Source organism: Lithobates pipiens, unplaced genomic scaffold, assembly GCF_037356315.1.
Source record: "Lithobates pipiens isolate NorthernLeopardFrog02 unplaced genomic scaffold, aLitPip1_a1.2 Scaffold_10, whole genome shotgun sequence".
NCBI lineage: Eukaryota > Metazoa > Chordata > Amphibia > Anura > Ranidae > Lithobates > Lithobates pipiens.
In genome coordinates this window covers 221,097,001-221,123,013 of record NW_027507686.1, presented here as the reverse complement: position 1 = coordinate 221,123,013, position 26,013 = coordinate 221,097,001, and the positions used below count along the sequence as shown (strand labels likewise).

The 26,013-nt window shown below is 43.5% G+C and overlaps 1 protein-coding gene across 6 annotated transcripts in view; it reads left to right on the top strand.

Moving 5' to 3' along the window:
- Positions 1-26,013, top strand: part of DGKZ (diacylglycerol kinase zeta) — a 341,151-nt gene that overhangs the window by 168,899 nt on the left and 146,239 nt on the right. For 4 of the 6 annotated variants that reach the window (XM_077461740.1, XM_077461769.1, XM_077461759.1 and 1 more), the window contains 2 exons: positions 15,259-15,361; positions 24,249-24,344. In XM_077461740.1, coding sequence (XP_077317866.1) covers positions 15,259-15,361; positions 24,249-24,344 — 199 coding nt within the window. Of the gene's footprint in view, positions 1-8,552; positions 9,157-15,258; positions 15,362-24,248; positions 24,345-26,013 lie in introns of all 6 variants that reach the window. The other 2 variants (XM_077461721.1, XM_077461730.1) reach the window with 1 other exon arrangement.

The following is a 26,013-nucleotide window of genomic DNA, read 5'->3' as shown; positions in this document are numbered from 1 at the left end:
ATGTCTTTGTTAAAAAAAAAAAAAAAAATCTCAATAAGTGTATATTAAAGCGGAGTTACACCGAAAAATTGAACTTCTGCTTTAAGGGAGGTGCCCCCGACATGCCACATTTGGCATGTTATTTTTTTGGGGGAGGGTAGCCGGTCCCAGTTCCCACTTCCTCCCGGCACACTGTGGCGCCGGAAGGGAGATCACCTCTTCCCCTCCCTCTCGGCAATCATCTGGGACACATCACAGGTCCCAGATGATTGCCCAGCCAGTCACGGTGTGCGGCACGGCTCGCGCATGCGCAGTGGGTGCCTCGCTGTGAACCCACAGCTGGGCGCCCACAGTTACAATGCTGGTGCCTCAGAGAGGGGGAGACGAGGGGGGCTTTGTTCCCCTGCATCGCTGGACCCTGGGACAGGTAAGTGTCCGATTTATTAAAAGTCAGCAGCTGCAGTATTTGTAGCTGCTGACTCTTAATTTTTTTTAATTTTTTTTTTTTAAGCAGAACTCCGCTTTAAGTGGTTTGTTTGAATGGTATAGAGTCTACAAACTATGGTATATATTCTGGAATACACGCAGCTATAGAAGCTATACTGGCGGTGATCAGTGACTTGGTGTGACCAGACCCTTGCTGGGAGGTACACTGACATTAATAGTGACACTAATATAGTGATTAGTGATAATACTGTACACTGACACTATAAAAAATGACACTGGCTGGAAAGGAGTTCACATGTTCCGTGTGTCTAACAATGTGTAATGTTTGCTGATTTTACTTATGTGTTTTTTCTCCCTGCAAAAGAAACAAGCCAGATCGCTGTTCACAGTACACGGAGCTCTGTGTTTTTGTAAACATAGAACTCTGTGCTTTTCACCACAGCCGATCAGCTGACTGCAGCCAACATCATTGACTGAAATGAAATCGGCTGCCAAACTTGTGCTGTGTCCAATTACAGCACGAGTCGGCAGATGGCGCGTGCATGCGAACCCCCCAAAAAAAAGCCACAATGTACAGCTAGGTTGCCTGGCCTGGAGCTGAAGCCCACCGGCAGTACAACTACTGTGGGCAGATTGGAAGTAGTTAAAGTGGAAGTCCACAATATTTTCCTCTCCTTCAATGGTCTGAGGTCCGCGCCAGCATCTTCAACGTGGCTTCTATCTAGGTGCTGGGCTGTGCCCATCTTGGTTGTGCGGAAGTTCAGTAAACCTGGCACGCAGGATCTGTGCTGTAATGTAAACAGTGACAGTAAACAGACAGGTAAGTTTGTTTTATTGCAGAAGAGACTTTGCATGCCTCTTCTGCAATAAATAGCCTGCCTGCTTGTAGTTTTTTATTTGGTGACTTAAAGTGTTACTAAACCCACAACGGTAAAATCAGTCTGTATATGCAGTACAGCATGCTTGTTATACTCACTGCGGAACCTAGGGGGTTAATCCTCTGCATTGTGTAAAAAGGCTGTTTGATCCTGTCTTCCTAATCCTCCCCTTCTTCCACTGTCCCCAATCCATCCACCGATAGAACAGAGCCTTGTGGGCACTCTGCACATGCTCAGTTTGTTGTGTATTGCTAAAGAGTTTATTTTTTTTATTTTTTTTGAGAGAGTGCATGTAATCAACACAGGGCCAATCGGCACTGCCCAGACAGAGGGTAAGGGGTGATGCAGCCTCATAGGACAGTCAGGGGAGACTCCTCCTACAAACTTTAACCAGACACTGATAGAAGTCACAAGACTGCGGTATGCTGCTGATGAGAAAAAGTATTTAGCAGTTTATATTTACTAAGATAATTGCATTTCTGTATAATGTGGGAGACCAGATATAGTGACTGCAGGCTTCTGGGTTTAGTGAAACTTTTTTTATTTATTGATTTTTTATTGGTTTACTAACACTGTTTTGAAATGTATTTTTTATTGGTTTAGTAACACTTTTTGAAATAGATTTTTTTATTGGTTTAGTAACACCTTTTTGAAATTAAATTTTTATTGGTTTAGTAACTAACCAGGCCACGCCCCCTACAATTAAAAAAAATACATCACACATAACCCCTCCTCGCCCCCTAGTGGTTAACTCCTTCACTGCCAGTGTCATTTACACAGGGATCAGTGCATTTAAATAGCAATGATTGCTGTATAAATGACAATGGTCCCAAAAATGTGTCAAAAATGTCCGATGTGTCTGCCATAATGTCGCAGTCAAAATAAAAATTGCTGATCGCCGCCATTACTAGTAAAAAAAAAAAAAAATATTAATAAAAATGATATAAAACTATCCCCTAGTAAACGCTATAACTTTTGCGCAAACCAATCCATAATCGTTACTTGCAATTTTTTTTTTTACCAAAAATATGTAGAAAAATACGTATCGGCCTAAACTGAGGAAAAAACATTTTTTTTCGATATTTTTTGGGGATATTTATTATAGCAAAAAGTTAAAAATATTGAATTTGCTTCAAAATTGTCGCTCTATTTTTGTTTATAGTGAAAAAAATAAAAACCGCAGAGGTGATCAAATACCACCAAAAGAAAGCTCTATTTGTGGGAAAAACAAGACACCAATTTTGTTTGGGAGCCACGTCACAGGACCTCGCAATTGTCAGTTAAAAAGAACGCAGTGCCGAATCGCAAAAAGGAGCTTGGTCCCTTTGGCTGCAAATTGGTCCGGGGCTTAAGTGGTTAAGAATGAAATCGAACTTTAAGTTCTACTTTAATTCTTTAGTTCGCTTTACAGGAAATTTGTCATGAAGCAAGATACCTGGGAGAGTAGTCACAGATGGGAGCTGTCACTGGAAAACACATACTAGGACCAGCTTAGACGGGAGCCAATTAACCTACCAGCATGTCTTTGGAGTCTCGGAGGAAACTGGAATACCAGAATTTTTGAGTAATTGATTTGAATCATTTTTTTTCACAAAAAATAAAATGCACAGGGACCTGTTATGTGCAAATGAAAAGGTGGATCAGCTGTGCCTCTCATGGCGTCTTGTACGTGTGATATTCATTTCAGTATGTTTCAGTGGGTGCAGATCTCTCTTTCTCTCGCTCCCTTTAAAGGTCAATCCAGCTAATAGAGTTCTTTCTTTGAGCCTGTTCTTCATCCTCGTTTGGTGCCCTGCTTGCAGCATAGTCTTCCTTCTCCTGTGTCTTGGCTCCTTGCTGTGGCCACATCATGGGGGGTATACTAGTTATTACCATATGAAAAGATCCTTTTAATTTATACATAACTAAATGAAAAAAGTTCCCCCTGACGCTGCTTACTCACCTACATCAAAGACCACAATGCCGCCATTGACACTCGAAAATGAGCAGCAGTAAATACTTACCGGCTGATTTTTTTGTTCGTATTGCCAGTAATATTAAATTGCAATTCCAGGAAACAACATAAAGAGACATTGGCCTTCTAATAGCTCACCTGCCCAGCAAGTTATGTGTCCTCTCCGCTGGAGCCCCTGCAGTGTTAATCGGAAGTGGACTTCCAGATATAGGGGGGCATGTGACCTGCCTCGTGTGACAGTGCTCCAGCCTGAACAGCCAATCACAATGTATGAACACTGGATGGTGAATGAGATCATCCACCCACTTAACCTCCAGTATCAGGGCTTACCCAAGTGGATGATATCATTGCCCCCATGTCACAGTGTTCGAGGTTTGGCGTTTGGCCACTCATTTACAATATAAAGTAGAACTATAGGCAAAACCATATTTTTTTTTTTTTTTTATAGATAGAGCATGGGACGGTTATAACCCCTGTTTGTTTATATTTGCCATCTGTGCCCCAGAAATTTACCTTCACTTCCTATCCCATAGCCAAACAGGAAGCGAGAGGAAAGCCTTGCAAATGAAGGGAATCCCTTGGGGACCCCCAGGTCACCACAATCAGTGTCCCCCATTGGAAGAATTGAGAATTCCCCATTTCTGGGGATAACCCCAAATTTGGGATTTTTTTTTTACTTTAATTTTTAATGATAAACGGGACAAAAATACAGAAGGTAATGTTAATTTTGGCAGCAAATTTCGAGTTTGTTTTTGTCTTAGGACTAAAATGGCATTTCAGTTTTAGTCCCATTTTAGTCTTCTGCAATTGTTTTTAGTTTTATTCGTATTTAGTTGACTAAATATCCAGTACTAATAGGTGTGATTAAATTGTAATGCATTTGTTAACATTTTTCTACCATTTCCAAACTCATTATATACCGCTGGAGTGAAATTTTTTATTTATTATGGCATTTTGAAGTCAAATTTCAATTTAGTTTTAGTCTTTTGACTAAAATGGCATTTTAGTTTTAGTCATATTTTAGTCACCTCAGTTGTTGAAGGGTCCTTTCACACGGGGCGGATTAGTGCTGATCCGCCCCGGGGATATCCGCTTGCTCAGCGGGGATCGCCGGAGTGATCTCCGCTGAGCAGGAAGATGACAGGTCCATCTCTGCACACTGCGCAGGGACGGACCTGTCACAGCACCGCTCTCCCCTATGGCAGTGTCCGTCGTCACCCGATCCGATGTTCGGATGGAAAAATAGCTTTTTCCTCCGTCACAGTTTTTCGGATCGGAGCGGGTCAGATGTCAGCGGACTTGTCACTTGTCCATAGACCTCTATGGAGCATCCGTTCAGGTCCGCCTGAAAAACTGACAGACGGCCCTGAACGGATCGTCCGTCTGAAGGGGCCTTAGTTGTACTTTAGTTGACTAAAATAATCATTTAGTCGACTAAAATTAACACTGGTTGTAATCCCTCTCAACTCTGTCCAAATAACAAACAACTTTTGTCTTTTATTGTACTTTAAGGTCTTATAGTTCTGGAGACTAAAAACCTCAAAAGTGACATCTGCATGGAGTTTTGCCTTTTGTGCGTGTTTCCTCTCTGTACTTGAGTTTTCTTACAAATTTTACTAGTTTGTTGTCTTCTACCTAAATTACTTCCTTCCCACCCACAATCCATATTTTAAAGTGGAATTTCAGCATTTAAAAAAAATTTGCAATTTCCGAAGCTTGTACACTGGGCCGTGTGTTTGTGTGTGTGTGTGTGTGTGTGTGTGTGTGTGTGTGTTTAGTGTAGAATCTTGGCATTCCTTGATGCTTGGATGAATTCACTCCCATGCTCATGTGTGGGAGTTGCATGATCCCAAGTCAGCCAAACAAGAAGGCTAAAGTCTCTGGAGCAGGAAAAGACCAGGCGGAGATATCTGCAATGAAGAGAAAACTTATGATCACTGCAGCGCTGGAGTGAAAGTAAGTAACGCCATCTTTAATTCTCTTTTTCGGGTTGCCCTACATGATGTCCCATGCCCCAAAATTGCATGTTACTGTCACTGTAGATGGCAGCGTTTCTTTGTTTAAAGTGGTTGTAAAGGCTCAAGGTCTTTTACTTTCATGCATATTCATTAAGGTAAAAAACCTTCTCTGTACAGCAGCCCCCTCTAATACTTACCTGAGCCCATCTTGATCCATCGATGTGCACGAGTGCCTTGGCTCTCCGGGGACTCTCCACTGAGCCAATCAGGAGAGAGAGGGGGCGGGGCCGAGCTGCATCCCTGTGTGTGAATGGACACACAGAGCCACAGCTCGGGAGCAAACCTACTAGGGTGCCCTCATTGCAAGCTTCTTGCTCTGGGGGGGAATCGGCGGAAGGGAGGGGCCAGGAGCACCAGCGGAGGACCCGAGAAAAGGGTAATTAGGGCTGCTTCGTGCAAAACTGCTGCACAAACCCGGTAAGTATACCATGTATGTTATTTAATAGAAAAAAAAGAGAGACTTTTATATCAATTTAATACTGTAATTGTCTGTTAAATAACAGTATTAAATAAATTATGCATTCAAATTTTTATTATAAATTTATAAAAAAACTTACATACTTTTTGTTTGTCCATTGGCCTCAAAATAAAAAATAAATAAAAAAAGACAGCAGGGCTTTTTACTAAAAGTGCATCAAATGAAATCCTTAAAGCGGTAGTAAACTGCTGTTTTTTTGTTTTTTTTTTATTCTGCAAGGTAAAGCCATCAGGGTTTACTTCCTCTTTAAGTGCCCAGTGGGCAAGTGGTTAAGTCCTTAGGAAAGAAATTTGCCTGGGCATCTAGGCTTCAGTGACCTGTGTATGTTTGACTGAGTTGGGGACATTATATTCTAAATTACAGAGGCCTGTTGTGAATGACAGAAGGTCAGACGAATATGTGGTCAGTGTATAAATACTGGAAATGTATTTATCAGTATACTCCGCACAGTAGAGAAGGCAGTGGGATTGCTTTTGTCCCAGCTCTGCAGCCCACGTATTCCTGTTATGACAGGCTGGTTCCAAGCTCCTGAGTTTAATTGAGCTCGGGATTTAGGCAACATATTTCTGGTGCTGGATAGCTTGCAATTTATTGCTTCATATTGCAATGTAAAGAAATGTGGTTTATGAACAAGCTAATGCATGCAATTTGTTGTTGTTACTTGGATTATTTAAGATTATTTAAAGGGCAGCTCCATTTAAATTTAACAAGTAGGGATTGGTGCGAGAGGTAAATTTAGATTCTAAGTACCTCTTTGCACCCAGGCTTCCAGTCTTTTGCTTTAAAGTTTTGGAAAAGAGTTTCGAGCCATTTGCTCTGCTCCTACCAGCAATGTCCGGGGTGGGCAGAGTCAGAAATTATGACAGTAAAAGCTCATTGCTAGAGTATCCAAGCAAGTGGCTAGCTCAGCCCTCCAGGCTGCACTTGCAATGACACTATCATTTTATGGTGTGCTAATCATTTAAAGCTGGACTACAGGAAAAAGGAAACATGCTTCCTTTCAGTGGGGCTGCCCTCACACTGCAAGGGGTAAATGCTCATTTAGGTGTAGGGGGCCAAAAAAAGTTTTTCTTATTAGTTCTTTTGTTTCCACAAGGCGGTAGGACCTATGCCTGCAGCCTCTTTTTCCCCTATGCTGTGGCTGCAGCAGGTCCACTAGCATCAAGTCCAATTATCCCATAGCCTGCATGGGAAGTGAAGACCCCAAGAGACATTCCACTGCCAGGGAATAGACGAGTGGAGGAGTGGAGAAGAGCGTCAGCTGCTGCAAGAGCAGCGGATCAGTTGAGTACAACTGCTTTTTTCTGGTACCCTAGAGGAGCATTTGACTCTTCCATTGTAGGGGCAGCTCCACAGCAAGGCAGCATGTGACCTTTCCCGGAGATAGGCTTTAAAGTGGAACTGATTTTTTAGTAATTACATCGCTCACATGCCCCATTCTTTTATAAAGTTTGTAGGCCCTCACGCTATTATTGGAAGCTAAGGAGATTGTACATAAACCGTGAAATGAATTTGTAATGCATGGCCCAGTATAAGCACTCGTGTTATTTTGGCTTTGTTTTTCTGCATGTGACTTTCATTAGAAGCACGTTTCAATTCCAGTTCTACAGATTTTTTATTTTGGATAACCCATGGACCTGATTTTACTTTATGCTTCTTTTGGTCCTATGACAATCCATGTCCATGATGGATCCATTGTGTGACCTCAGTGGTTTTCTTTCTTCTTTTTCCTCCAGCTGTGGGCAAGTCCTAAATGTTCAAGAGCAGGGGTCTCCAAACTTTCTAAACAAAGGGTCAGTTTACAGTCCTTCAGAATTGAAGGGGGCCTGACGTTAAAGTCAGTGGGAGGAATAATGCCCAATCACTGGTGGCCTTGTGAGGAATGGTACCGCAATGTTGGTGTCAGTGTGAAGAATAGTACCCCATCATTGGTATCAGTAGGAAGAATAATACCCTATTATTTTTGTAAGTGGGAGGAATAGTGCCCAATCATTAGTGTCAGTGAGAGAAATAGTGCACAATCATTGGTGTCAGTCGGAGGAATAGTTTCTTGTATCGTTGATAAAAGCACTACCCCAAGGGCCAGTTAAAGGCAAGCAGCTTGGAGACCACTGTTCTAGAGAATGGTGTCACATAATGACTTGGCCCTGTTCTCTGCAGCTTTTATTTACCGTGTACCTAGGGAATGGCCTGATATTGTACCCCCAAGGACTGGATTAACCGAGGACAGGCACAAAACAGGGAGTCTGCTGGTTTGGAGAGGTGGTGGATATTAAAGCAAAGCTGACTTTTTGTGTTTGTTTTAAACCAGCTTTTCTCGACCAGGGTTCAGTGGAACTCTAGAGTTCCTCCTTCAGATATGTAACCACTAACACTAATGATCTTTTTTTTATAAATTTTGTATGGGGAACATTGTTTCCACTGACCATCGGTGTAAGAGGCATTCTTCCCAATGACCACCACACTAATGCACCATGAGTTGTTGATATAGCAATTATAGACAAGGGTTCCTTGAGAACTGAAAGTTATTTTAAGGGTTCCTCCATGTTAAAAGAAAAAAAAAAAGTTGAGAAAGGCTGTTTTTATGCAAAACTGGAGTTGGTCTAAGGAACAAGACTGGAAAACTGGTTTCATTGGTGAAAATTACACTGACTGCCTTCCCTTCACTGATACCTACTTGATAGTCTGAAGTGGATCTGCCCTTTAATTCCACTTGGTTAGATTTTTCTGTATTTCTGAACTAATAAAGATTTTTGAAGCTTTCCTGCATTTTAACATGATGGTTTCTACACCAACAGCCCCTTCCTCTGCTGACCACACTCTACCTAATCCCCTCTTCATCGAGGGCACAATGGACGCATTTTTTAAAAGGCATTTCAGAAAAAAAGTTGCTCCTCCACCCTCAGAGACGTCTTGCCCGCCAGCTTTGCGGAGGTGCAATGTGGTCATTACCACCGGAAAAGCACGCCGCAGATCCAGTGTTGGCCTGCCATCTTCCTCTCTTTCTATGCAACGACGATGTTCAGTTACTCAAACACAGCCTCTCTCTCCTTGTTTGATGACATCAGGGCGTGGAGGGAAGAGAGATGGGAGAAGGAGGTCGAGTACCACCACTCCGGGCCTCAGTCCTCGTTTTGCTGTTCAGAGGAGACGTGGGGGGAAACTGAACTCCATTGATCATCAGCTTTTGGGGCCTTCTATGTTGTTGGCCAGCCTCATCCCAATAAAGAAAGATGCAGGCATGAGAGAAGGGGAATCGGAGGAGGAAGAGGAGGAGGAAATGGAAGACGTGTCAGAGGAAGGAACTGATCAGGATAGCATTATCTCCAGTACCTCTGACCATAAAAGTACTGAGGAGATGTGTGAGCTTTCTTCTTCTTCCACCACTGACCACGGAAAACTGTACGCACAGGCCTGAGTAAAGGTGGGGTGGGGGGGATAAGTGTGTATCTGATATACAATTTTTCTATATTTATATAAGAACTAGTGTATAAGCTAGCATCATATATTTGCTACATAACACATTAAGCAATTTTGTGAACTTGAACAAGTTTCCAAAGCTTTTAATTAACAAATTAAATGAATCGTTTACCTATTAGCGCATTTTGACATACTGCAGCTAGGCTAAAATGAAAGGCTTTACAGCTTTGAAGGAGAGAGCTGCAAAAAGGCAGTAGAAGCTCTCCAATTGCAGGGATAGATTTTCAGAGTTCAGCTTTAAGACCTGAATATCAGTATAGACTATGACTAAGAGGTCAACTTCGGAAGCCTCTAAATTTTCTTTTCAGTCAAATAGAAAGTTGATCATCCACATCAGTCTTTACTACAGGCTTGCTTTATTGCATGTCACTGGAATATACAAGGTGTGTCTAAAAAGTTTGGTGAATGGTATCAGAAAACAATCAAAACTGAAGATGCAAAAAAATTACCTTTTATTGGCCTTCAAAATTATCGCCATCCTTCACAACACACTTTTGGCAACTTAAATAAAGCTTCTGGAAACTGACAGCAAAAGCCTCTTTAGGAATGAATCGCAGAAATGCTGTAAGACATTCTTGGGTTGCTGCCAACATAGTCTTGACCTTGTATTTTTCCAGGCGACTAATTTTTGGGCCGCATGGAAGACCATTCCATGGATTGTTGCTTGTATTCCTGATCAAACTGGTAGCATCAATTCTCATCCCCTGTAACGATGGTTCAAAGAAAGGATGGATCCTGGTCACACATGGTAATGAAATGTCCAGAGGTTTCCATCCATTTTTTCTTTCTGTTCGTCTGTGTCAGAAACCACGAAGATGAGATAGAAGTACAGTTAAATCACACTTGTTTAATAATAATAAAAAAAAAAGGTAAACAGAGTAAACATAGTCAAAACATAGCCAAAGTTCAGGAATCGGAATGGATAGTCAGACAAGCCAAAATGTCAGGGAGCCAAAGAGGATCGGAGTAGAACAGCAAGCAGGATTTGGAGCCAGAAGGAATGCCAAGCCAAGCAAGTCTTTAACAGGAACACAGGAGAGCATCTCTAGAGATGTGACCAAAGAGATCATCTGGACTGGACAGCTTAAGTAGGCAGGACTGACGAGCAGGATATCAACAGGTGAGTCACTGTGGAGAGATGGGTGCTAGCATTTACCTGATAGTTGAGCGCCCAGCTTTGAGAAGGAAGGGCTGAGCCCGGCCCTGACAGTCTAGGCTGTCAGCTTGTGCAGCACAAACCAGGAACAGATATTCCACTTGCTCACATTTTTTTCAGATGATGGCGTGCACCGTGTCCTTGCTAATGCCCAATTTCTCCACAAATTCCTCCACCATCAATTGTAGTGTCATTTGCTGATCTTGTGCCAGCATTTTTTGCACTCGCTCGATTGTGTTTGGGATTCTGCTTGTCGATGGCTGACCTGAATGTGGCTCATTCTCAGTCGTTTCCCTCCTGTCGCGAAAGCATTTGAACCAGTCGTAAAAACATTTTCTGCTCACAGCTTCCATCCCATACACGTGCACCAACATTTCATGAGTCTCTGTTGCAGTTTTCCCCAATTCGTAGCAGAACATGATGTTCACTTGTTGCTCCATTGCACTGTGAGCCTACCTCCCACACTGACTACATTCAACTGCCCACAGTGGGTTTACCCTGACGGTCAAGTGTACTTCATGCTATGTGCATGCGTGTGCACCTGCCCCATGTTGGCATTGAGTTATCGGACTATTCACCAAACTTTTTAGACACACCTCATAGACAGTACTTCACATTCCCTCTCTCTGAAGTGTTTTGGCCCACTAAGCAACTTAATCATGGAGGACTTAATCATTGTAGGAAAAGTTTCTTTTAAAATGTATCTAAAACACAAACTTTCCTTTGATAGAGTAGGTGGATGGGTATCACTGGCAATTGTTTTGTTTTTTTTGTTTTTTTTGTCTGTGTCTTGTTTTGAAAAAAATACTCTTCACTTCCTGACCCAAAGACTAAAGTTGTCCTTTTTTTGGTTCAACTAGTGGGTTGAATGAAAAAAAAAAATGTACTAGATTCCCCCATCCACACAGTCAAGGACACAGAATACACTGATCAACGCTGCAGACTATAGCCTATAGCACTGATCAAGCAGCTTTTTTCCAACAGGGCGGTTGACCCAAAGTCGATCGGTAGAACCTGACAGAGGTTCTAATCCTTCCATATTTTATTCAAAGGTGAAAAAAAGGTTCTTATCTTCAAATTCATTAGTAAATCAGTCATACTGCTGAGATAATGGACGAGAACACTCAACGTTATCTGGTACAGGATATCTATGGATGTGGTTTTAATCTCAACACCATAGCTAGAGCAATCAGGGAAAAGCTTAAGGTCAGCGAGCAATGTTGAATTTGTCATCTCATTTCCATGTTTTGACTGTAGCAACACTTTAATTATTTAAAGCGATGAAACAGCAATGACCTCACTTTGCCGCGCGTCAGTTGTCTGCCATCAACTCCAAGCTATCAACATCTCAGTCTAGTGTGTATGTTTACGCATCAGTCTTGTTTTCTGGAAAGTTTTTAGTATTTTTTTTACTGGTTGTTAATTTTATTCCTACAGTGATGCTTAGTCATTCCCATCCTTTTGGCTATACACCTAGTGATTTTATTTTTTTATTTTTTTTTGAATCGTCAGAAATACTGATTTAGTTGCATGAATTTACGGCAGGGATATGCAATTAGCGGACCTCCAGCTGTTGCAGAACTACAAGTCCCATGAGGCACAGCAAGGCTTTGACAGCCACAAGCATGACACCCAGAGGCAGAGGCATGATGGGACTTTTGCAACAGCTGGAGGTCCGCTAATTGCATATCCCCAATTTACGGCAATATATCTACAACTCAAACACTTGGGTAATGGGTCATTTTTCTGATGTCTAACAGTGGTTTAAACAGTAGCAGATGCCTTTTTTTTATGGTAATTCTTCAAATGATTGCTCATGTGGAAAGCAATGAGGCAGTACAGTCGGCACTCCTCATGAACAACTGATGCAAGAATTTCTGTTACAGTATAGACTGCAACTTTATTCTAGAGCGTGAGTGAAGGTAAGTAGTAAAGTATAATATAAGTGCTGTATATTATAGCAAGAAGCATAGCATGTGTACATACTTTCCAACATTATGGTCTCCAATCCCAGAACTGGTAATATTGCCTATGGTCTGCATTTCACCTCCCCAAATCACACCTCTAATTATGTCAACACCACCTATCAGTCTTTTTACAGGTTGGTTCCATCCAGACCCTGGCTGCATAAGCAGGGTCCAACCACTTGAATAAGGTTTCCTCTACCCTCTCAGTGTAAGCCACATACAGTACCTATATATAGTATTTACCTTCAGCCCCACTCCAACGTTTTTCACTGTACAGTCCTGCTCGGCACTGTATGGCCTTTATACAAACAAAAAAGTCCTGGCCACGTCCTGCGCATGCGCACCACTTGCTTCATTCATTATTAAGGCTGGGGCTGTGCTCACAGCAGCTCAGCAATCTAGCTAGTCCATAGGAATGCAATTAGCAAGTGGTGCCAATATAGTACTAGGACTTTTTTTTAGTAAAGGATGTGCAGTTTTAGGGAGAGCGAAGATATCTGAAGAGGGCTGGTATTTAGATATGTGGCTTACAAAGTAGACTTGTCCTTTAAATTGACTGCATAGTGATTTTGCTGGCATTTCCCTTATTTATTATTGTCAGGACTATAAAATATATATATTTTTTAAATATTGTAACCTTTCTTGTCAAGTAAACATAAAATACTGCAACGGAATAATTCTGTGCTATATATTTAAGCCAGCAGATTACATGCTTACTTCTCTATCTTTTATATGCTTTACTAAATATAACTCAATAGCTGCAGAACTCAATAGCTTAAGCTTACATTTACATCGCAGCTAACGCCCCTTTCACAGGGGGCAGATCCATTTGACAGATTCCGCTTGCTCAGCTGCCTGCTGATCCCCGCTGAGCAGGCAGCTGACGGGTCCGTCTCCGCTCACTGTGCTGAGACGGACCTGTCAGAGTCCAGCTCTCCTCTATGGGATCAGATGAAAAAGGACAGGCGGTCTGTTTCCATCTGATCCACCAGACAGATGCAAAATAGGACCACCATCTGTCTGAATTTGGCAGACAGGATCGGATAGCAGTGGTGTCGGTGAACATGTGTCCGCTGACATCCGCGGCTCCTTAGGAGTGAATAGATGGTCCTTTCAGGTCTGCCTGAAAAACTGACAGGTGGATCCGATCGAACAACCCGTGTGAAAGGGGCCTAAGTGAGTTGTTGGAGAGTCTCCTTGTCTTTGGATTTCTACATATAAAGTTTCAATCAGAGACAGAGAGCCTGAAAGGAATCAACTTCTGCTGTACGGTCTATTTAGAAAACTCATAATGATCTGTGAAAAAAAATCCAACATCGGTTTGTAGAAAGTAGTATAAATGTATTTCACTACCTGCCATCAGGCGCTACAGACGTTCAAAAACGTAACTGCAAAATAATGATATAGGTTTTTAAATTGTGTAAATGTGTGTTTTGTTTTATATAACTTTAACGTATTTCTTAATATTACCCACCTGTCTACTGCTTAAAAGAGTGTGACCTTTATGAGCTGAGAAGCGCAAATTGCTAATTTAAACACAAGATAATTTATATTGTCTTTATAGACTTTTTCTTCATACTGTTTGTGTTCTCTGTGCTTGGCACAGTTCTATCTGTCCTTAGAAACAGATACTTAGCTTTGTTATTGCCTATCGTCTAGTGTTTAATGGGGGGGTAGGCGCTGTGTTTATTTTGGCTCTAGATTGTGTTCTCTCCTGGCAGTGTCTGTGGGTACCTGTCTAATGTCTTAGGGATAGAATGCTCTCTCTAGAGTATGGCCAATCCTTCCGTGGTGACTTCCTAAACTCTGCAATGGGTGTGCATACATATATATATATATATATATATATATATATATATATATATATATATATAATAAGGAATATCTCATAACGGTTCAATGCAGAATTGTACACTGCCGTAATAATGAGCAAATTGCAATGCTGGTAAAGCTAGCCATATACTATACATCTCGCTTTTCTATGGTTTCTCCATGCTATAATGTGTAGATGGAGCAGCCTTTATAGTCAGCAGCTGCTGCACCTGACTGCCGAACAGTGACTGCATCCGATAGAATGGAGTCGCGGTTTGGCTGGTAGTTTTCCATCAGGGTCAAAGGATTTTTGAAATGACTTTTGTTGAGCTGAGGGGTGCTTGCAGGGCCATCCGGGGCTCAAAAGTCTAAAATTAAACCGCCTTGTACACAACCCATGGGGATGTGCCACCACGTTGGCTTAAAGTTAAAGTCTTGTCTAAAACTAGCCTTTAAAGCAAATATGTGAATACATAATCTAAGGGTGCTCCAGTTTGGTTATTGGATCTTGCCAGCAGCCGGCTGCAGGGGGGAGGAGAGAACAGTGACAATGGCTGAAGAGCCTCAGCAGTGACGTCACCCATCGGCTTGCTATAGGGCTTCCATTATCTGCTATCCCTCCTCTACTCTAAAGCCGGCGTTGGGATTCTATCACGTGACCTGACCAGGTATGGAACAGGTATGTATAGACCAGTGATGGCGAACCTTGGCACCCCAGATGTTTTGGAACTACATTTCCCATGATGCTCATGCACCCTGCAGTATAGTTGAGCATCATGGGAAATGTAGTTCCAAAACATCCGGGTTGCCAAGGTTCGCCATCACTGGTCTATACGTACCTATTCCATACCTGGTCAGGTCATGTGATAGAATTCCGGCACCGGCTTTAGAGTAGAGGAGGGATAGCAGGTTATATTGTAGCAGCAAGGTTAGTTCCTTGTATAAACCTTCTATTTAGGCATAGCTATATATTGCTTTAATGAAGTCTGAACTGCATGATATTAGTTCTACTTTAGGCAGATACATGAGCTGCATATGAATATGAAATGGTCATCTGCCCACTCTCAGATGCATACTGTTTTCTTACAGGAAAGCCATTGCCAAATCTGGAGCCCAGCACCTCACAACGTCCTCCAGTGTCCTGCACGCCGAAGCACAGGAAACGCAAATACGCAGCACCGTTGACTGGGGTGTGAGTATATATCTAGAAATCAGCCTGATCCTTTCGTGTGTGGTCACAGTTTACTATGTATTTCATTGTCTCCAAAATACATATGGTTTCTTTACAGTAACATTTGGGAACCTGGACAAGCTGAGCCTATGCTGAATAAAATGTATGAACAGATATTGCCTTCAGTAAAAACTGATCAGTAGATCAAGCAGTATAGGCAGCTGACGTTATTACAATTCAACCAAAAAAAAAGATGTTTGCTATGTAGAATGCCACATACAGTTAGGGCCATATATATTGTATTTGGACACAGGCACAATTTTAGTTTTTTTCAGATGACCCGTCCAATCCTGGGATGGATGATCTGTCTATCGAAGCTCCCTGGACAAGGGGAAGGGGCTGTATATGACGGCACATGGTGGGGAAAACACAACTATTGAAATAAAAGCCGTTATGTTTCCCGGCACTCTAATAAACCAGTTGGCGGCTCTCCTCTCGCTTCCACGGCTGCATTTGGAACAGGGGCTGCACTGGCGGACACAAGGAACACAGGCTGCATTGGTGGAAACAGGCAGGCTAAATTGTTGGACACAGATAAAGTTGTTAATATTTGTTTTTAACTTAATTCTGCATAAAACATTTAAGTGTCATTTCATGAGATAATTTATGAGGGCGTGTTTAGGGGCTGGACAGGGTAGGGGTTGAGCGGGGCAACTGGTGGCGAGTAACCCTTGAGGCCTGGCTAGTAGCTCAGGACTTGAAATTTTGAGCCCTGCCCTAGAGGATTCCAAGCCCCAGGGGCTGCTGCCTGGAGGCAACTCATGCACTGTGTAGCTGCTCAAGGGGAGAGGATGAGCTCAATTTTTAATGGAACTGTGGAACAAGAGGACTGGGGCATTAGTAATAAACGGACATTGTGCAGCACTACCAAGTTAAAAGTCTGCACATTTAATGGAGCAACTACACGATAATCGATGATTACAGGCAAACAACATTCATGCATACAAAACTAGAGGAGACCTTAAATCTAACTTTTAGAAAGGCCATATCTCTTCTGCAATAATACACACCTACCTGCTTGCCATTTGTAGCTTATCATTCCTGGCATGCTCTGGCTGTGCCCAAATGACTGGCTCCAGTGCTCATGTGCTGGATGACATTGTTCCCTGCTGAGTCCACCCCAACCCAGGGTTAGATTTGAATATTCCCAAGAAAATAAATGTTTTTATTGAGAATACCTTCAAAAAGCAGTTTTGCTCATCGTATCCCTCAGTCCCCTGGCTGGTAGCACTCCGCTTCCTAAAGTCTGAATTCGACTAACAGATCACTGATGAAAAGCGGCCTAAGGGGACTGGTTACATGAAGAGGCGAAAGCCTTTGGGATCAAGTGATAAGATAGGTAAAACTGCATTTTAACTCCTTCAGATCTGCGCTATAGCCGAATGATGGCTACAGAACGGATCTACTTTGCCAGGAGGCTGTCAATAGATGTCCTCCCCTTTGCACACTCCCCGCGAGCGCCCATGCGCTGTGATCACCGAGTCACCGAGACTCAGGTGATCACGGATCGGCGTAGACCGGCCCCTTTCCATGTGACAGCCAATGACAGCTGTTCACGTGATGTAAATAGAAGATCGGTAATCGTGTTTTTTTTTTTCTCCTGCTAACAGCATGAGGAGAAAAAAAAGCCGATCACTGGCTTCAGTGCAAAGTAAATCGAAGAGGCAAAGCCACCTCATCTGCTCCCACCAGTACTGGCTGCCAGTGCCCACACAGTGCCACGCATCAGTGCCCACCAGTGCATAAGTGGCACCTATCAATGCCCAGGAGTGCCACCTATCAGTGCCCACCAGTGGTGCCAATTGGTGCCACCCAGCAGTGTCACCTACCAGTGCCGACCAGTGCCAGCTATTAGTGCCCTTCAGTGCCACCTATCAATGCCGTCCGAAACGGGATTTCGCTCAAGCTGTCTTGCATATACACGGTCACACCAAATTCTGACTGCCAAGAACGCGGTGACGTACAACACGTACAACGGGACTAGAAAAAGGAAGTTCAATAGCCAGTAGCCAATGGCTTCCATCTCGTAGTTGAATGAGCATGCTGAACATGCGTGAGTTTTTGCGCTTCGGAATTGCATACAGATGATCGGAACATGCTCTCAATCTGTTGCTGGCGGAAATTCAGGCAGCAAAATTCAGATGGAGCATACACACAACTGCATTTTCTGCCGAAATGCTCTCATCGGTCTTTTGCTGGCCGAAATTCCGACCGTGTGTACGCAACATAACAGTGTTTAGTATCAATTTAAAGGGTATTTTTTTTTTTTCTTCTAATTACTGGAATTGGGTTTTTACAGTTCACACTGGTGCGATGCGGGAAACCCTGAGAGGTTCCCGCATCGAAAACCTGAATCGCACACAGGTTCACACTGAAAATTGTTGGGGGTGTCAGTGTAAAGTTAATGACACCCCCAGTTCGGTTCGCAGTGCAAACTATCAAGTGGTGCAGGAATCGGATCGCATTGGTGTGAACTGTCATGCAATCCGATTCCAGTGTGGACCAAAAAAAAAAAGGTCCTGCGCCATTTTGCTGCGAATGTGATTTCAGCCTTACAGTTTGTATGGATGAATTTGCATCGCACAGACATCATATGTGATCTGCACAGCAACGCGGTGAGAATCGCATGCGATTTCTGTGATCGCACGAGTGTGAACCCAGCCTTAAAAATAATCTTTTAGCTCACGTTTTCATTGTGTAATTTTTGCTTCTGTTTTGTGTTGTCCTCAACCTCTGATGACTCTGTTGTATTCACAGTTTCACGGGAAGGAACTCTATTTTCGAGCTGTTTTTCTTCCTGTATCCAGTGCTGGAGCCGCCCGTGTTTTTATTGTTTTCTTTTGAACTTTTTTTTTTCTATAGTCTATGGATCTTCTTTTGTGTTAGATTTTCACTTTAATTACTTTCTCTTCTGCTTTAACTAACGAGAAGCTGAGATTCTTTCCTGGAGCAGTGTACATATAAGTGGGGATGCCTTCCAGAGAGTGTCATGTCCTGTTGCCTCTTGGTGATTGGACAGGCTTTCAATCAGGGGAGCCAGGAGCAGGAAAACAACGTTTACTAAAGTTTATCTGACATCTCACTTCAATTCTGCGATTTATTATTTTTTTTTATTTATTTTTTTAAAGCCCAACTCTGGGCACAACAAACAGAATACCCTTGCAATGCTCCCCTCCCCCACCAGCACTGGGTTGAATGCTCAATTTGTCTAGGTGTGCATTAATGTGAATAAATACTTACCTTATTCACTACACTCCTGTAGACTCCCTCTAGCGATGCCACCGTTCCCCTGCAATTTAATGTAAGCTGCTCATGGTTTGGTTGCACGCTTGCCCCCTTCACTTACAATACAGGTTTAATCGTCCTGCATTGTATGCGATGACGCCAAGGGATCGCTCATAAAGCGGAGCCTCTGGAAGAAAAGGGCCGCTCCGGCTGCCAGAGCAGGGGATAAGGTAAGTATTGATGCCTGTCCCAGCACCCCCTAGATAGAGATAACCAGCATTTAACCCTTGCAGTGTGCATGGTCCCACTACAAGGGTAAATTGTCAATTCCTGGAGTAGAGCGTAAAGGGTACATTCACATGGGTGATGAGAATAGCTTCAGTTAGAGTGATTTTCTAATCGCAGCTACACTGTATTACCGAAAGTATTGGGGCACCTGCCTTTACGCATCCCAGTCTTAGTCTGTAGGGTTCAATAATGAATTTGACCACCCTTTGCAGCTATAACAGCTTCAGCTCTTCTGGGAAGGCTGTCCACAAGGTTTAGGAGTGTGTCTATGGGAATGTTTGACCATTCTTCCAGAAGCGCATTTGTGAGGTCAGGCACTGATGTGGATGAGATGGCCTGTCTCCACTCTAAGACTCTGTGCAGGCCAGTCAAGTTCCTCCACCCCAGATTCGCTCATCCATGTCTTTATGGACATTCCTTTGTGCACTGGTGCACAGTCATGTTGGAACAGGAGGAGACTATCCCCAAACTGTTTCCACAAAGTTGGGAGCATGAAATTGTCCATATGTCAGGTGGGGCCAAGCCCACCTGATAGAACACCTTTGGGATGAATTATAGTGGTGACTGCAAGCCAGGCCTTCTTTTCCACATCAGTGCCTGATTTCACAAATGCCCTTCTGGAAGAATGATCAAACATTCCCAGAAGAGTTGAAGCTGTTATATTTGGAAAGTGTGGGCCAGCTCAATATTGAACCCTACAGACTAAGACTGGGATGTCATTAAAGTTCATGTGCGTGTAAAGGCAGATGTCCCAATACTTTTGGTACTATAGCGTATATGTATGAAATATATCTCCATTCACACTATGCAAATTGCTGCGCATAGCTGAATTGAGTTAGGTGCATTTAGGAGAAGGGATGAATTTTAACAGCTATTTTCAGGTAGTAACAGCTGTGATTAGCTAAAATGCTATTAAAGAAAAAACAAAGAAATTTCTTTGCACTTTCACACAGGGCTAAGTTTCACTGAAAAAACCCCCCCAAAAAAACAGGGTGTTTACTTTCTGCCATTTTATCTCTCAGTGCCTATCAGTGTCGTCTTATCAGTGCTTATCAGTGTCTCCTTTTCTGTGCTCATCAGCGTCGCCTTATCTGTGCCTATCAGTGCAGCCTCATCAGTGAATATCAATGAAGGGGAAAAATTACCAGTTTGCAAAATGATATAACAAACTATGAAAGTTTTTTTTTTTCTGTCTTTTTTTTTTGTTTGTTTAGCAAAAAATAAAAACCCAAGTAGTGATTAAATACCACCAAAAGAAAGCTCAATTTGTGTGAAAAAAATCATAAAAACTTCATTTGAGTACAGTGTTGCATAACCGCGCAAATTGGCATTCAGAGTGTGACAGCGCTGAAAGCTAAAAATTGGTCTGGGCAGGAAGGGGGTTTAAGTGCCCAGTAAGCAAGTGGTTAAACCATGACCACAATGAAAAACAATACAATTTCTGCCCGAGATCTCATCTCCTCAATTGTTAAGAAGTTAAGCTGAATACACATTATAGATATCAATAGACTACCCTGGATCTGATGTCTAATACAACCTTTTTAAACCAGGATTTCGGTTTTGTGAGCAATGGTAATACTGATCTTCTACCTACAGCATATGGACCCCAATGCAAGGGGGACACCTCTACACTGACCGCGAATGCAAGGGGGGCACCTCTACACTGAACACCAATGCAAGGGGGGCACCTCTACACTGAACACCAATGCAAGGGGGGCACCTCTACACTGAACACCAATGCAAGGGGGGCACCTCTACACTGAACACCAATGCAAGGGGGGCACCTCTACACTGAACACCAATGCAAGGGGGGCACCTCTACACTGAACACCAATGCAAGGGGGGCACCTCTACACTGAACACCAATGCAAGGGGGGCACCTCTACACTGAACACCAATGCAAGGGGGGCACCTCTACACTGAACACCAATGCAAGGGGGGCACCTCTACACTGAACACCAATGCAAGGGGGGCACCTCTACACTGAACACCAATGCAAGGGGGGCACCTCTACACTGAACACCAATGCAAGGGGGCCACCTCTACACTGAACACCAATGCAAGGGGGGCACCTCTACACTGAACACCAATGCAAGGGGGGCACCTCTACACTGAACACCAATGCAAGGGGGGCACCTCTACACTGAACACCAATGCAAGGGGGGCACCTCTACACTGAACACCAATGCAAGGGGGGCACCTCTACACTGAACACCAATGCAAGGGGGGCACCTCTACACTGAACACCAATGCAAGGGGGGCACCTCTACACTGACCACCAATGCAAGGGGGGGCACCTCTACACTGACCACCAATGCAAGGGGGGCACCTCTACACTGACCACCAATGCAAGGGGGGGCACCTCTACACTGACCACCAACGCAAGGGGGGGCACCTCTACACTGACCACCAATGCAAGGGGGGCACCTCTACACTGAACACCAATGCAAGGGGGGGCACCTCTACACTGAACACCAATGCAAGGGGGGCACCTCTACACTGAACACCAATGCAAGGGGGGCACCTCTACACTGACAACCAATGCAAGGGGGGCACCTCTACACTGACCACCAATGCAAGGGGGGGCACCTCTACACTGACCACCAACGCAAGGGGGGGCACCTCTACACTGACCACCAACGCAAGGGGGGGCACCTCTACACTGACCACCAATGCAAGGGGGGCACCTCTACACTGACCACCAATGCAAGGGGGGCACCTCTACACTAGCCACGCATGCAAGATGGGCACTTCTTCACTGACCACTAATGCAAGGGGGTCACCTCTACACTGACCACTAATGCAAGGAACACAATTTGTATTGTCTGCATTTATTTTCTGGTCTTATTCATTCAGTTTCAAGATTTTTCACTAAAAGTCTTGTTCCACAGATCTAAAAATGATCAACCCAGGGTATCAAATATGCAAGGCATGACTGTTTGTTCTTATATTTAACATGTTCTATAATTTAGTGATCACGCTGATGTACCCCGAACTAGAAGTATAATTATGTTTGGCAGGGGGTCCCCTGAGATCTGAAAAACATTTTAAGGGTTCCTCTGCTGAAAAAAAAGGTTAGGAACGGCTGCTCTAATGTAAAAATCTCTACCTATTATAAAACAATAAAAAGAGGAAGAGGAAGCTTTCTAATAGGGAAGCCACAATTATTACCAAATGAATTTAAGAGAAGTGCTGCAATAAAAGCTCAAAATACACTAAAAATACGTTATTCTTTCCATTTTTACCTCAATTCCGTCCAGTACGAATATTTCAAGCAAGTGGTGTGAAATCACACATTCTATATATCTCTTGAACTTCCGTAGTGTAGTGTCCCCTGAGAATTCCTAGAAATGTTCCACTGCTGCAGCTTTGAGGCTATGTTTACACGTGTGTGTGTTGCAGGAACACGTGCAAAATCGTGCACTTTCCCACAGCGCTCAGAAATGAGCAGCCCCTTTTGCAGCGGTGTTGTAGTTAATGCTTAAAGTCTAAATTCATCTTTTGGAGAAAAAATAAATAAATAAATGCACATATTTTGCAGAGAAATAAATGCATTTTCAATTTTTGTCCCCACAGGAGCCTGCAGAGCATTGTACCTGTGATCAATGACTCTGGGGTGCAATGCCACATTCCTGCAGACGAACCCCACAGCAGTGATAGCGAACCTTGGCACACCAGATGTTTTGGAACTATATTTCCCATGATGCTCACCTACACTGCAGAGTGCATGAGCATCATGGAAAATGTAGTTCAAAAACATTTGGGGTGCCAAGGTTTGCCATCACTGGCCTGCAGCTTTCAGCTCATACCTTTTTGTGTGGACTGTCGATTTGAAAGCTGCAGGGCTCATGAATAAACTATGAGCACGCTAAAATCAGTGCCAAGTTCATTGAAAACTACAAGCCGTCTGCCGCGGTGGCAGACGGAACTTGTAGTTCTCTTTCACAGGTTCCTGTGAATGAATGATGATGTCTTTAAAATGTGAGAGAGGTTGCGGGGAGAGGAACTTCCTCCCGCCGTCATGAGGGAAGGATCGAGGGCGTGAGGAGGACATGTGCTGGAGCATGTAACACGTTACACCCTAAATATGGGTGTAACGTGTAACATGCTCCAAACATTGCACTTATATTTTAATTGCACCCCCATGAATCTTGCTAATGCGCACGTGCCAAAAGGCATGGTGATGGTGTACCATGCATTTGAGCGCAGCACAATTTAAAAAAAGGGACCGGCACTTATTTTACATATCTTGTGTATGTAGTGCCACACATTCATTTCAATCTGATGCATGGGAATGCTGACATGCTCCGTCGCACTTGTATAGGTATGAATGGAGCCTTTCTACAGTAAGTTATGGTAACCTACTTCTTCATTAGATTTGCCTTACAGTGATACTAAACACACAATGTTTAATTTACATTGTCCCTTCTTTTGCTGTACGTGGATGATGGCACTGTAATTATTTTAATAAAAAAAAAAAATCGAAATACCTTTTTTCCTAATCGATATCCAGCTGTCACATGACCCAACTCTTTCCCAGCCTGTCTGCAGGGAAACTTAAAGAGGAGCTCCAGTCTGCTCACATAATTTGTAATAAAAACATCTTTACCATTCTGAAACTTTCCTGCAACCACTTTGCATATTATTTTATATATACTGTGATTCTGTACTTGCCAAATATGCTGCAGAAATCTCCCTCCACTGAATCTGCCTGCAGGATGCATGCTATCCGATTCTGGTGCCGACCCAAAAAAAGGGGTCCTGTGCGAGTTTGGTCCCAATGCAATATCAGCCATACTATCTGGCTGCAATCGTATCGCACGCGCACATCACATGTGATTCAAAGTGTAGTACGAAGCACATGTGATCTTGCAGAGCGCAGTAGTGTGAACTGTCACTATAGCTTCATCCAGGAATCTCATATTTTGGGTTATACAGAGCCCCATCCCTTTATCTAAGCACCATTGTTTCTGGCCGTCAGCTCTACAACCCTTTATACGTTAGTATTAATGACCAGGAGTGACCTTTATATCTCTACATCTAATGCTGCAGGGGGATAGAAGCTGACTTTAGGTTGAGTAACCTGGGAATGTTTGGAAGCTGCAGATAACAATATCAGACAGGTAGCAGAACAGGCACTAGGTATGTCATTGATGTATATCTTGTGATGGCTTGCCTTAGTTGAAAGCTTATTCCTTACAAATGATAGCTGGGGTCATTTTATCATATGACCGTAACGTGACTTGAACTGGATAATGCATGGACCATCAGGCATGTTGCTTTATTGCACAGGTTATATTATCTGCTGGTAATAATTTATAGCCTTCTCTTCTAGGAGTCTGCTTTGTACGGTGACCACCTCTGGTTCGAAACCAATGTGTCCGGAGATTTTTGTTACGTGGGAGAGCAGAACTGCACAGCTAAGATCCAGGTAGGTTGATGGTTCCCCGATACGGGAAGCCGGTGGATGAGCCATCCTGCTGCTGATCTCCCCCATACATATGAAATGTGTCAGTGTACTGTAAAGGTGATTGGGAAGCTTTGCAGCCACCCGGATCACTTTTACAAGACAGCTGAGAGTTGGCTGAAAAAGAAAACAATACCAAGCTCACAGCTGAACCTGCTTTAAAGTGATACTAAAGTCTCTCTTTATTTTTTTGGTTAAAAATAACAAACGTGTCATACTTACCTGCTCTGTGCAGTGGTCCAGATCCTTCTCTTCTCAGGTCTCTTACCAGCGCACCTAGCCCTTCCCTGTAGCTGAGTGCCCCTATAACAAGTAGCTTGCTATGGGGGGCACCTGAGGTGCTGCGCTCTGTGTTCATTCAGACACAAAGCCATGGTTCGGCCCTGCCCTGCCTCTCTCTTTTTCTTTCTCTCTCTCTCTTTTCAATGGCTCACTGACTTTGATCCGCAGCTGCACAGAGCGGGAAATGTCTCAATGCCTGTGATTAGCAGTGTGCAATGTGGGCATCCTGGCGGATTGGATAGATGGGCTGGGACTAGGATCCTGAAAATACCTGAGCCCATCTCTAATTGACAGCAGTGGGAGCCAATCAGGATGGAGGGTCCCAAACAGCTGAGTCTCTTGTTCAACATCACTGGATCTAGATGGGGCTCAGGTATTATGGGGGGCTGTTGCACACAGAGTTTTTTTTTCTTTCACAATCGGGCACCCTGACATTTTTTTCAGATGGAGCTGATCAGAAGGTCCATGCATTCCTGTGGACAGGTGGGTGTAAACGGACTTGTTCGTTTACTTCCGCTTACCTCTGGATCTGATCTGGTCCACTAAAAAAAAAAAAAAAAAAAAAAAAAAACTGAATCCTTCTCCATTAAGGTAGATCAGAAGTAGTCAAATGTAATTGGACAACAGAGTCTGTTTACTCCGGGGCACCTATACAACAGAGCAGGCACTGTCTGTGTCTACTCTGCAGAAACTGAGCGGATACGGCTGTGTCATCCGCCCGCTCTGATCCGATCATCAGGGGATCTGTGAGCTGATTCCCTGCTGAACAGAACAGAGTGGAATCCTCCCTATCCACTTTTTTTCTTACAACAGGAAGTGAGAGGAAGTCTCTCTAAGGTAAAGAGAATCCTCCCTAACCACTTGCTGTCTGGCTCACGCCGATATAGGACACGTACAGGCATATTAACATACCTGTACGTTTGCCCTTTAAGAAACGACTTGCGGCGCATGCACGCCGCGAGCTCCGTGAGTGTGATCGCGGGTCCTGCAGACTCGATGTCCGCGGGGATACCCACGATCGTCTAACGGAGAGGAAGAACGGGGAAATGCTAATGTAAACAAGCATTTCCCTGTTCTGCCTAGTGACACTGACACTGATCACCGCTCCCTGTAATCGGGAGTGGTGATCAGTGTCGTATCACACACAGCCCTTCCCACCAAAGTTAGAATCACTCCCTTGGACACACTTAACCCCTACAGTGCCCCCTAGTGGTTAACCCCTTCACTGCCAGTAATCCATGCATTTTTAAACGCACTGATCTCTGTATAAATACGAATGGTCCCAAAATAGAGCCAAAAGTGTCCGATCTGTCTGCTATAATGTAGCAGTCATGATAAAAATCGCTGATCA